Source organism: Neofelis nebulosa, chromosome 1, assembly GCF_028018385.1.
Source record: "Neofelis nebulosa isolate mNeoNeb1 chromosome 1, mNeoNeb1.pri, whole genome shotgun sequence".
In the NCBI taxonomy this organism is placed as follows: Eukaryota; Metazoa; Chordata; class Mammalia; order Carnivora; family Felidae; genus Neofelis; species Neofelis nebulosa.
Genome location: NC_080782.1, coordinates 103865435 through 103878017, shown reverse-complemented (window position 1 = coordinate 103878017; position 12583 = coordinate 103865435). Strand labels below are relative to the sequence as shown.

General features: G+C 40.2%; 2 protein-coding genes across 4 annotated transcripts in view; one reads left to right on the top strand and one right to left on the bottom strand.

The window, feature by feature from the left end:
- The window catches only part of SMN2 (survival of motor neuron 2, centromeric), a 41577-nt gene extending 32644 nt beyond the window's left edge, over window positions 1-8933 (bottom strand). For all 3 annotated transcript variants that reach the window (XM_058730272.1, XM_058730264.1, XM_058730278.1), the window contains exon 1: window positions 8801-8933. In XM_058730272.1, coding sequence (XP_058586255.1) covers window positions 8801-8872 — 72 coding nt within the window. In that variant the 5' untranslated portion in view covers window positions 8873-8933. The remainder of the gene's footprint in view (window positions 1-8800) is intronic.
- NAIP (NLR family apoptosis inhibitory protein) overlaps window positions 1-12583 on the top strand; it is an 87838-nt gene that overhangs the window by 70777 nt on the left and 4478 nt on the right. The window lies entirely within an intron of this gene.

Genomic DNA, 12583 nt, shown 5'->3' with positions numbered 1-12583 from the left:
AGCCCCGCATCGGGCTCTGTGCTGACAGCTCAGGGCCTGGAGCCTGCTTCAGATTCTGTGTCTCCCTCTCTCTACCCCTCTTCTGCTTGTACTCTCTCTCTCAAAAATAAAAATAAATATTAAAAAACATTAAACAAACAACAGATCTCAGCGTTTTGCCAAAGAAAATAGTATACTGACAGCAAATAAACATATGAAATGATGATTAATTGATGGCTCAATTAGTTAAGCATCCTATTTGGCTCAGGTCATGATTTCATGTTTTGTGAGTTTGAGCCCTGAATTGGGCTCTCTGCTGTCAGCATGGAGCCTGCTTCAGATCTTCTGTTCCTACCTCTCTCTACCCCTTCACTGCTTGTGCTCTCTCAAAAATAAACATTTAGGGGCACCTGGGTGGTTCAGCCAGTTAAGTGTCTGGTTTTGGCTCAGGTCATGATCTCACGGTTCCTGGATTCAAGCCCTGAGTTGGGATCTATGCTGACAGTGTGGAACCTGTTTGCAATTCTTTCTCTTCCTCACTATTTGCCCCTCCCCCACCCTCCATTTCTCTCAGAATAGATAAATTAACAAACCTTAAAAAAAAGATGACCATGGGAATGCAGGTTGGTGCAGCCACTCTGGAAAACAGTATGGAGGTTCCCCAAAAAACTAAAAATAGAACTACCCTACGACCCAGCAATTGCACTACTAGGCATTTCTCCACGGGATACAGGTGTGCTGTTTCGAAGGGACACATGCACCCCCATGTTTAAAGCAGCACTAGCAACAATAGCCAAAGTATGGAAAGAGCCCAAATGTCCGTCGATGGATGAATGGATAAAGAAGATGTGGTACATATATACGATGGAGTATTACTCGGCAATCAAAAAGAAGGAAATCTTGCCATGTATAACTACATAGATGGAACTGGAGGGTATTATGCTAACTGAAATTAGAGAAAGACAAACATCATATGACTTCACTCATATGAGGACTTTAAGAGACAAAACAGGTGAACATAAGGGAAGGGAAACAAACATAATATAAAAACAGGGAGGTGGACAAAACATAAGAGACTCATAAATATGGAGAACAAACAGGGTTGCTGGAGGGGTTGTGGGAGGGAGGATGGGCTAAATGGGTAAGGGGCACTAAGGAATCTACTCCTGAAATCACTGTTTCACCATATGCTAACTAATTTGGATGTATATTTTAAAAAATAAAAAATTAAATGGAAAAAAAAAAAGATGACCATTTCAAAATTAACAAGGATGTGGAAAAAGTGGAACCGTCATACACTGCTAGTCAAAATATAAAATGGTTCAACCACTTTGAAGAAGAGTTTGGCACTTTTTTTTTTTAAGGTCTGACTGGATTTATTCAATGGGTAGCATCCCATTTAACAAATAGAAGGGTGCTCCCAAGGCAGTTTTTTTTTTTTTTTTTTAAATGCAGGCTCCATATGCCCAATGTGGGGTTTAAACTCACCACCCAGAGATCAAGAATTGCATGCTCTACCGACGGAGCCAGTCAGGCACCCCCCAAGGCTGCTTCTTAAAAAGTTAAAACACACCTACTCCATGAGTATACTTCCAACAGAAATGAAAACTTATGTCCACACAGTCTTCTCCACTAATATTCACAGCAGCTCTATTATTAACCGTCCCCAAATGAAAACAATCGATGGCACAAAAACAGACACATAGACCAATGGAATAGAATAGAAGCCCCAGAACTAGACCCACAAAAGTAAGGCCAACTAATCTTTGACAAAGCAGGAAAGAACATCCAATGGAAAAAAGACAGTCTCTTTAACAAATGGTGCTGGGAGAACTGGACAGCAACATGCAGAAGGTTGAAACTAGACCACTTTCTCACACCATTCACAAAAATAAACTTAAAATGGATAAAGGACCTGAATGTGAGACGGGAAACCCTAGAGGAGAAAGCAGGAAAAGACCTCTCTGACCTCAGCCGTAGCAATCTCTTACTCGACACATCCCCAAAGGCAAGGGAATTAAAAGCAAAAATGAACTACTGGGACCTTATGAAGATAAAAAGCTTCTGCACAGCAAAGGAAACAACCAACAAACTAAAAAGCAACCAACGGAATGGGAAAAGATATTTGCAAATGACATATTGGACAAAGGGCTAGTATCCAAAATCTATAAAGAGCTCACCAAACTACACACCCGAAAAACAAATAATCCAGTGAAGAAATGGGCAGAAAACATGAATAGACACTTCTCTAAAGAAGACATCCGGATGGCCAACAGGCACATGAAAAGATGCTCAATGTCGCTCCTCATCAGGGAAATACAAATCAAAACCACACTCAGATATCACCTCACGCCAGTCAGAGTGACCAAAATGAACAAATCAGGAGACTATAGATGCTGGCGAGGATGTGGAGAAACGGGAACCCTCTTGCACTGTTGGTGGGAATGCAAACTGGTGCAGCAGCTCTGGAAAACAGTGTGGAGGTTCCTCCAAAAATTAAAAATAGACCTACCCTATGACCCAGCAGTAGCACTGCTAGGAATTTGCCCAAGGGATACAGGAGTGCTGATGCAGAGGGGCACTTGTACCCCAATGTTTATAGTAGCACTCTCAACAAAAGCCAAATTATGGAAAGAGCCTAAATGTCTATTAACTGATGAATGGATAAAGAAATTGTGGTTTTTTTTTTTTTTTTTTTTTTTACATTTATTTATTTTTGAGACAGAGAGAGACAGAGCATGAACAGGGGAGGGTCAGAGAGAGAGGGAGACACAGAATCTGAAACGGGCTCCGGGCTCTGAGCTGTCAGCACAGAGCCCGATGCGGGGCTCTAACTCACAGACTGTGAGATCATGACCTGAGCTGAAGTCGGCCGCTTAACCAACTGAGCCACCCAGGCACCCCAAGAAATTGTGGTTTATATACACAATGGAGTACTACGTGGCCATGAGAAAGAATGAAACATGGCCCTCTGTAGCAACATGGACGGAATTGGAGAGTGTTATGCTAAGTGAAATAAGCCATACAGAGAAAGACAGATACCATATGTTTTCACTCTTATGTGAATCCTGAGAAACTTAACAGAAACCCATGGGGGAGGGGAAGGAAAAAAAAAAAAAGAGAGAGAGAGGTTAGAGTGGGAGAGAGCCAAAGCATAAAAGACTCTTAAAAACTGAGAACTGAGGGTTGATGAGGGGGTGGGAGGGAGGGGAGAGTGGATGATGGGTATTGAGGAGGGCACCTGTTGGGATGAGCACTGGGTGTTGTATGGAAACCAATTTGACAATAAATTTCATATATTGAAAAAAAATAAACTCTTCAGCATAAAAAAAAGAAAACAATCAAAACGTTTATGAACAAGTGAATGCTTAAACAAATTCTAGTATAATAATAAATGGGATACTGCAGCAATAAAAAGGAATGAACTAATATGTACAACAAAATGTGTGAAACTGAAAACTATGCTGAGTAAAGGAAGGCAAACAAAAGATTTAATGTTTATAAACTTCTAGAAACTGCATACTAATCGGCGACAGAAAGTGTGATCCAGCAGTGATCAGGGAACAGATGAGAGAAAGGAGAGTAGGATTATAAAGGGGTATAAAGAAATCCAAACCAGCCCACACACTGAGATCATGTGAAGCCCTGAGAGGACAGGAAGAAACAAAACGGCTTTCAATCTCTAGCTGCTCAGTCCTGGGCTACTGTAGCTCCAATGTCTATGTGAATGCAACCACGTGAAAGATCTAAAGGACAAGTGTCCAGCAAGGCCTTCACAAATTCTTGACCCACAGAAACCATGACAGATAATAAAATGATAATTACTATTTCAAGCTACTAAGTTTTGGGGAGTTTGTTAGATAACAAGAGACACCAGAACAAACCATCAGACTGCTTTTATATAGCTGTTTCTTGGTCACCACTAGTATGCCTCATGTTCTGTCTTCTACAATTGTCAACTGCTGCAACTTCTGCTGAGATCTCGAGTCATCAGCAAACCCTGCTCTCAATATCTTTAACCTCTTCTCTGAATATTCCCTTTACCTCCTTGCTTTAAAATCTAACTTTCCCCAAAGATGCCTCTTTCCTTGCAGATATCTCAAATGAAATGTCTTCTCCATATCCCTCAAATCATCATACCACAGATGGGGAAGCAATCTTACTTGCTCCTTACACCCACTTCCAGATTTTTCCTCTCGCCTTCCTTCCTAAAAACCCTCAGTTTCAAGAACCCTGTTACTAGACTCCACTGTCTGCTGTTCCTCTTTATGTAATCATCTACAGCCATCTGAGCCACGCTTCCTCACTCCCCTGAGATTTAGTGTTGTCTCCAACGCTACTCCTGCCATTCTTGGTTATTAAAAAACCCACATAGCTGATTCTGCCAATACCCTAACCATCCAGGTCCTTAAATTCCTCCATATTAATGATCTTGTACACCAACCAATCGCAGTTACTAGCTTCTATGGTTAACAATAACCGAACCTTTCCATAAACTCAGTTTAAAGAATCCTACTCTCCTTGGACAGAAGACATGAACAGACATTTCTTGGAAGATGATAGAGGGCCAAAGACACATGAAAAGATGCTCAACATCACTCATCATCAGGCAAATGCAAATCAAAACAATGAGCTATCAACTGACATGTCATATTAGCTAAAATCAAAAACACAAAAGAAACAACAAGGGTTGGCGAAGATGTAGAAAAAAGGAATCTTCACGCACTGCTGGTGGGAATGCAAACTGGATCAGCCTCTATGGAAAACAATATGGAGACTCCTCAAAATATTAAAAACAGAACTACGTCGTCACCTGCCACGAAAATAGAACCATCCTATGATCCAGTAAATTGCATTGCTGGGTATTTACCCAAAGAACACAAAAACACCACGCTGAAGAGATATATACACCTGTATGTTTATTTTAAAAATCAATTTATCTTATAACTGTACTCTTTAATTCCCATCCCTTATATCCCCTATGTGTATGTGTGTGTGTGTGTGTGTGTGTGTAGACACACACACACACACACACACATATACATCTTCTTTATCCATTCATCTATCAATGGATACTTGGAGTGCTTCCACAGTTGGCCTATTGTAAATAGTGCTGCTATAAACACAGCGGTGCATGTATACTTCTGAATTGGTGTTTTTGTATTCTTTTGGTAAATACTCACGAGTGCCATTGCTAGATCATAAGGTAGTTTTATTTTTAATTTTCTGAGGAACCTCCATCCTGTTTTCCACAATCTGCATTCCCACCAACAGTGCAGGAAGGTTCCTTTTTCTTCACATCCTAACACTTGTTCCTTGTATTTTTTCTTTTAGCCATTATGCCAGGTCAAGTAATATCTCATTGTTTGAAGTAAACTATGTGCCCAATGTGGGTTTTAAACTCATGACCCTAAGATTGAGTCACATGTTCTACCAAATGAGACAGCCAGGCACCCCTCATTATGGTTTTGGTTTGCATTTAACTCATGATGAGTGATGCTGAACATTTTTCATGTGTGTTAGCCATCTCTATGTCTTTGGGGAAATGTCTGTGCAGTCTTCTGCCCATTCTTTTTTTTTGGTTTTTTAAATTTTTTTTAAGCTCAACATCCACCAACCTTGGGCCTGAATGGAGCACTCTACTGACTGAGACAGCCAGGGGCCCCTCTTCTGCCCATTTTTAAATTGGATTATTTGTTTTTTGGGTGTTCAGTTCTATCAGTTCTTCACATATTTTGGATACTAACCCTTTATGGGCTATGTCATTTGCAACTATCTTCTCCCTTTCAGTAGGCTACCTTTTAGTTTTGATAACCATTACCTTTGCTGTGCAGAAACTTTTCATTTTAACGGAGTCCCAGTAGTTTATTTTTGCTTTTATTTCCTTTGTCTCAGGAGACTTATTTAGAAAAATGTTATGACCAATGTCAGAGATTTCACTGCCTGTACCCTCTTCAAGGCTTTTTATGGTTTCAATTATCATATTTAGGTCTTTAATCCATTTTGGGTTTATTTTTGTGTATGGTGAAATAAAGTGGACCAGTTTTGTTCTTTTCCATGCGGCTGTCCAGTTTTCCCAACACCATTTGTTGAGATTTTTTTAAAGTTCTTTTATTTGAGAGACAGAGAGAGTATGAGCAGGGTAGGGGCAGAGAGAGAGGGAGAATCTCAAGCAGGCCTTGAGCTGTGCACACAAAGAGCAACATGGGGCTTGAACCCACGAACTGTGAGATTATGACCTGAGTCGAAACGAATTAGACACTTAACCAAATGAGCCACCCAAGCACCCCTAAGAGATTATCTTTCTCCCAATGCATACTCAATCTCGCCTTTGCCAAAGATTAACTGACCATATAATTGTGGGTTTATTTTTGGGTCTTCTGTTCTATTCCACTGATCTATGCATGAATTTTTATGCCAGTACCATACTGTTTTAATTGCTACTTCTTTGTAACCTAACATGAAATCTGGAGTTGTGATACCTTCAGTTTTGTTCTTGTGTTTCAAGACTGCTTTGGCTATTCGACGTTTTGCAGTTCCATACAAATTTTAGGATCGTTTTAGTTCTGCGAAAAATACTGTTAGTATTTTCACAGGGATTTCATTAAATGTGTAGACTGCTTTGGGTAGTACAGACATTTTAACAATATTTGTTCTTACAACCCATAGCATGGAATGTCTTTCCATTTCTTTGTCTTGAATTTGGCTGGCATTTCATTCACCTCTAAGTTTATTGCAGCATTATTTACAATAGCCAAATTACGGAAGCAGCCCAAGTGTCCACTGATAGATGAATGCATAAAGATGCGGTATACATACACATGGAATATTACTCAGCCATCAAAAAGAACAAAATCTTTTCACTTTCAACGATGTGGACGAAGCTAGAGAGTATAACGCTAAATGAAATAACTCGGAGAAAGACAAATACCATACGATCTCACTTATATATAGAATTAAGGAACAAAGTAAGAAAAGGGAGGACACCTGGCTGGCTTAGTCAGTACAGGATGCAATTCTTGATCTCAGAGTAGTGAGTTCAAGCCCCATGCTGGGCTTGGACCTACTTAAAGTAATATAAATTAAAATAAAATACTTTTAAAAAAACAAAAAAGAGAGACAAACCAAGAAGTAGACTTAACTATCAAAAACAAACTGATGGTTAACAAATGCGAGGGGGCTGGGGGCGGGGCACTGGTGAACTAGGTAAAGGGGATTAAGAGTAAATTTACCATGGTAAGCCCTGAGTAATGTATAGATATTGTTCAGCCACTATGTTGTACAGCTGAAACTAGTTTAACATTGTATGTCAAGAATACTGGAATTAAAATAAAATAAAAAAAACTAAAAAAAAAAAGAATCCTACTCTCCAACTATCACCTAACCTCTGCAACTTACTTCTTCTATCTGGATGATGACAATCATTCCACTTGACTAGAACAAAACAATGATCCTCCAAATTTTTAAACTTATACTATCCTAATGGTCCTCCCTTCCTTTCTTAGCCAGCTTAAATTCCATGGTCAATTACTAACATAATTACCTTGTACCCCTCCCTCCCTTGGTAAAACTACAGCCCTATTATTTTCAACACTTAATTCACTGTGTGCCTGCCCTCACACACCTGAATTCAACTTAGCTGGAGAAAAACACAATCAAGCTGTCTAGTATCTTTTAAACTCATGACCAAAATCTCAAGTAAACCTGTCATGTTGCTTAACAACACTTCCACTACATTTCCCTAGTCCAATACTCCTCTACTCTCCCTACTTTCCACCTACATTCTACTTTCTTTCTGCTCAAAACTCCAACACCTGCCTCCCCTCACTCCTAGTTGATGACCTTATTTCTTTTACTGAGAACAGCCACAATCAAAAGACAGCTTCCACAAATCTGTCCATCCACACAAGTCTGTGCCCATGTAACTGTCACATGAACTGTCAATGTTTCTAACAAAGGCCAAATCCATCTTCTCTTATCTACTCTAGAACACTGCTTCAACACTTCTTTTGCCCCTTGTATCAAGTTTTCCATCCTTATTCGATCTTTCGCACCAGACCAAAAAGCATTGAAACAGATTTCTATCATCTAACAAAAAAAACAGTTAAGAATCCTGTTTATTTTACCCTCCCCTTCATCTATTGGCCAATTTCTCTACCTTCTATTTACAAAACTTGAAATATTTACTTACAAGTTTTGCCTTGACTTTCTCCTCTGCCCGCTCCAAACTCACTCCAATCAGATTTCACCCAAGGCTGAGCTTCTCATTTCCCTCCCTTATAAACCTATTCCACTTGCAGTCTTCTGACCTCAGTACATCTCAGGAAAAAACAATTTCATCTTTTCATGACTGCAGGTCAATCTTGGAATTATCTTTGATTTTCCTCTCTCAAACCTCCATTATCGAATCCATATGCAAAACCCGTTGCCTCTGATTTCAAATTATACCCGGAAAGCAAATACCTTGCTTTCCATCGCTAACACCTCGATGTAAAACTGGCACATTTCAATAGTCTCCTCCTTGGTTTACCTGCTTCGCCCCGGCCTGCCCCCGCACACTCCCCAATCAGAAACAATGGACAAACCAAGGCAAAATCAAGTTGAGGTAGGGAATCAGTTCTAACCCATCAGGGTGCCCAAGCCGCACGAGGAAGGAGCCTGTAGCTAAAACTCCCAAATGAGGAAAGCCATAGAAACCTGTGGAATACCGCCCCGCAGTTAGCGAACCCGACCGGGCCAGCCCAAGCGCGTAAGCCCCTAGCGGGACGCTCGGTGCGAGCCCAGTGAGCCTGTCTGAAGGCAATGCCGTCCAAGATCTCACCTGGCCTGTGCCACGCCGGAACAGCACCGAATCCTCCTGCTCGGGGACACCGCTGCCTCCCCCCATCGCCATGGCGAGCCTACTGCCGGGTACACGGCGTGGGCTCCGTCCCTCTGAAAGTGACAACTTCCGCCGCTGGAGGCTTCTGGGAGCGGAAGAGTACGGTGTCCTGGAGATCGGCCACGAGCCCTGGGAGACATCTGGTGCTTCCTTTAGGAGTCGACTTGCTCTTTCCTGTGTTCAATTCTTTAGTTTCACATTTTCCTATGTTGGTAGAGTGATTCCCACCAAGGATTTTTTTTTGTTTTAAACAATATATTTTTTAAACAATAGATTTACATAGAAAATAATGTTCATTGCAAATACATAGAAAACATGGGTAATACAAAAAAATAAGGGGCGCCTCGTGGCTCAGGGGGTTGAGGGTTTGACTCTTGATTTCCCCTCAGATTATGATCCCAGGGTTTTGGGATCCAGCCCTGTGTTCCGCTCAGTGCTGAGCCTGGAGATTCCTTAAGATTCTCAATCACTCTGCCCCTCTCCCGTACTCCTGCATGTATTCTCTAAAACAAACAAAAATAAGCCCAGATGTAACCAATGATGATGATATCGCCACCATTTAAAAAGTGCTTTACAGTTTTTTATTTTATTTTTTTAGAGAGAGCACGTGAGCCAGGGAAAGGGGCAGAGGTAGAGAGAATCCTAAGGCATCTCTATGCTCAGAGCAAGGCCAGACAAGGGGCTCAACCCCAGCACCCTGGGGTCATAACCTCAGCTGAAATCAAGAGTCCCACGCTCCACCTGCTGAGTCACCCAGGCACCTTTGTATTTTATTTTCACGACCCCATAAAGGACGGGTTATTATTCCCATTTTAAAGATAAGTAAACTTACTGTGGTACTTGTATACTATAGACTACTACTCAGCAATTAAAAAATAGGAATGAGGATCTCCCGAAATGCTTAGACTTGATTTGGGGGTTGTGAGTTTCAGCCCCACAATGGGTTGTAGAGATTAGTTAAAAAGAAAAATCTTTTAAGAATTAAGTATTGATATACGAGGAAAAGAAAAACAAAAAAAGGAAACAGGCACAGAGCATTTACACAGCTGCCTGGATTCCAGGTAGTAGAGTTCATTCCTTTAGCTACTTCTCAATTTTAACATTTGAGTTAATATCCATTCTCCCAAGTCTTCTTTGGTAAATTTTCAAACTTAAAAAAAAAAAAAAAAAGTCAAAATAAACAAAGGGGACCGCATCAAACTTTCATCCTTTGCACAGTGAAGGAAACCAACAAAAGAAAAGACAACCTACACTGAATGGGTGAAGACATTCTCACATACGATCTGATAAGGGATTAATATCCAAAATCTATAAAGAACTCCTAAAACTCAATGTAAAAAAACCAAAACAGCAATCTAATAAAAAATGTGCAGAGGCCCTGCATAGACATTTTCCCAAAGAACACATACAGATGTCAATAGGTACACGAAAAGATGCTCAGTATCACTAACCCTCAGGAAAATGCAAATCAAAACCACAATGAGCTATTACCTCACAGGTGTCAGAATGGCTATTATCAAAAAGACAAGAGAGAACAAGTGTTACTAAGGATGCAAAGAAAAGAATTCTTGGGGACTATTGGTGGGAACATAAATTGTTGCGGACACTAGATGAGTGGTAAAGATATGTTTACACACATGCACAATGGAATATAGACATAAAAAGAATGAGATCTTTACAACATGGACACACCTAGATGATATCATGCTAAGTGAAATGAGTTAGAGAAAGACAAATTACCGTACGACTTCATTTATATGTGGAAACTAAAAAACAAATGAACATAATAGATTTATAGAGAACTCACAATTGCCACAGGATGGGGGTGGGGGGAGTATGAGGATAGATAAAGTGGAAGGGATAGAGAAGAAAAGTGGGATCAAATGTTGTCTAATGTTTAATGCTATGCTGCGTTTTTTTTCCCACTGTCTTTACATGGGTCAAGCAGGTCTTTAAATCTTAGTAGGCATTTACCATTTACTTTTCCAGATTATTCATTAATATTTAGGATTGCCAGATGGATTCCACGTATACATGTATTATAATTTTCTTAAAAAATATATCTACTCAAGGAAGTTTGAGGGCTCCCCTTTGGCTTCTATCAATATCAGAAACAGATCTATTTTTTGGGGCGCCTGGGTGGCTCAGTCGGTTAAGCGTCCGACTTCGGCTCAGGTCATGATCTCACGGTCAGTGAGTTCGAGCCCCGCGTCGGGCTCTGTGCTGACAGCTCAGAGCCTGGAGCCTGTTTCAGATTCTGTGTCTCCCTCTCTCTGACCCTCCCCCGTTCATGCTCTGTCTCTCTCTGTCTCAAAAAAAAAACAAACGTTAAAAAAAAAAAAAAAAAAAAGGAACAGATCTATTTTTTAAAAAGTCACTTAGGTTTTTCTCAATCATAAAAATTCTCATAATGGCATTAAAAATATTTTTTTTAACATTTTAATTTATTTTTGAGAGACAGAGCACAGGTGGGGGAGGGGCAGAGAGCAAAGGAGACAGAATCTGAAGCAGGTTCCAGGCTCTGAGCTATCAGCACATAGTCCAACCGAGGGTGCCTGGGTGGCTCAGTCGGTTAAGCGTCTGACTTTGGCTCAGGTCATGATCTCACGGTTTGTGAGTCTGAGCCCCGTGTCAGGCTCTGTGCTGTCAGATTGGAGCCTACTTCGGGTTCTGTGTCTCCTTCTCTTTCTGCCCCTCCCCCACCTGTGCTCTCTCAAAAATAAAAATGTAAAAAAATATTTTTTTAACGTTTAATTTTGAGAGAGAGAAGCTAAAAAAATTTTTTTTTTAACGTTTATTTAATTTTGAGAGAGAGAGAGAGAGAGAGAGAGAGAGAGAGAGAGAAGCTCAGAGAGAATGGGATAGAAGGTCCAAAGTGGGCTCTGTGCTGACAACAGGCCAAAGCAGGGCTCAAACTGACCACCTGGAGAGCAATAGTCACATGGTTCCTGTGACTGGGCCAGCCAGGCACCCCCTCACAATGACATTTGATGTAGAAATGTAGACAGAATTTGAAAAGAGGTTTTTGTCTTTATATTTTTGAGATATAACTTATATATCATAAAATTCACCATCTTAAAACATACACTTTAGTAGTTTTTAGTATATTTGAAAGGTTATATAGCTACCACCAATTCCAGAACATTTTCATCACCTTAAAAAGAAACATTAGCAGTCACTCTCCATTCTTCCCTCCTTCCAGCTGCTCACCACTACTAATCTACTTTCTGTCTTTATGGATTTACTTGTTCTGGATATTTTATACAAATGCAATCTATGGCCCTTTGTGTCTGGACTTTTTCACTTAGCCTAAGGTTTTCAAGGAAAAATTAGCATTTTAATACATTTAGAATGGCAGGTTCTTTGTTGAAAATATTTTTACTTACCAGGATCCTCAACAAAAATGAACCTATGGCATTTTTGTTCTCAAAGAAAAGATGATGTTCTTTTATTCCTGATGGTGACATCCATAATTGAATTACTCTATTTTACAAAGTTACTTCATATGATAGACAAAGCACTCAAAGCACTGTGTGGTGAACTTCCAAAGGAAAACCATTTCACCCAATTTGAAGGCACTTATTTAAACATTAAATTTAACATCAGGAACTGGAACAGTCTTTGTGTATATGGAATTTCAATACCAAAATCCTACCTTCCACGACTCTTGGAAATTGCCCTTGAGCAAATAAAGAAATCAAATGATTAGTGACCAGGCTTCCA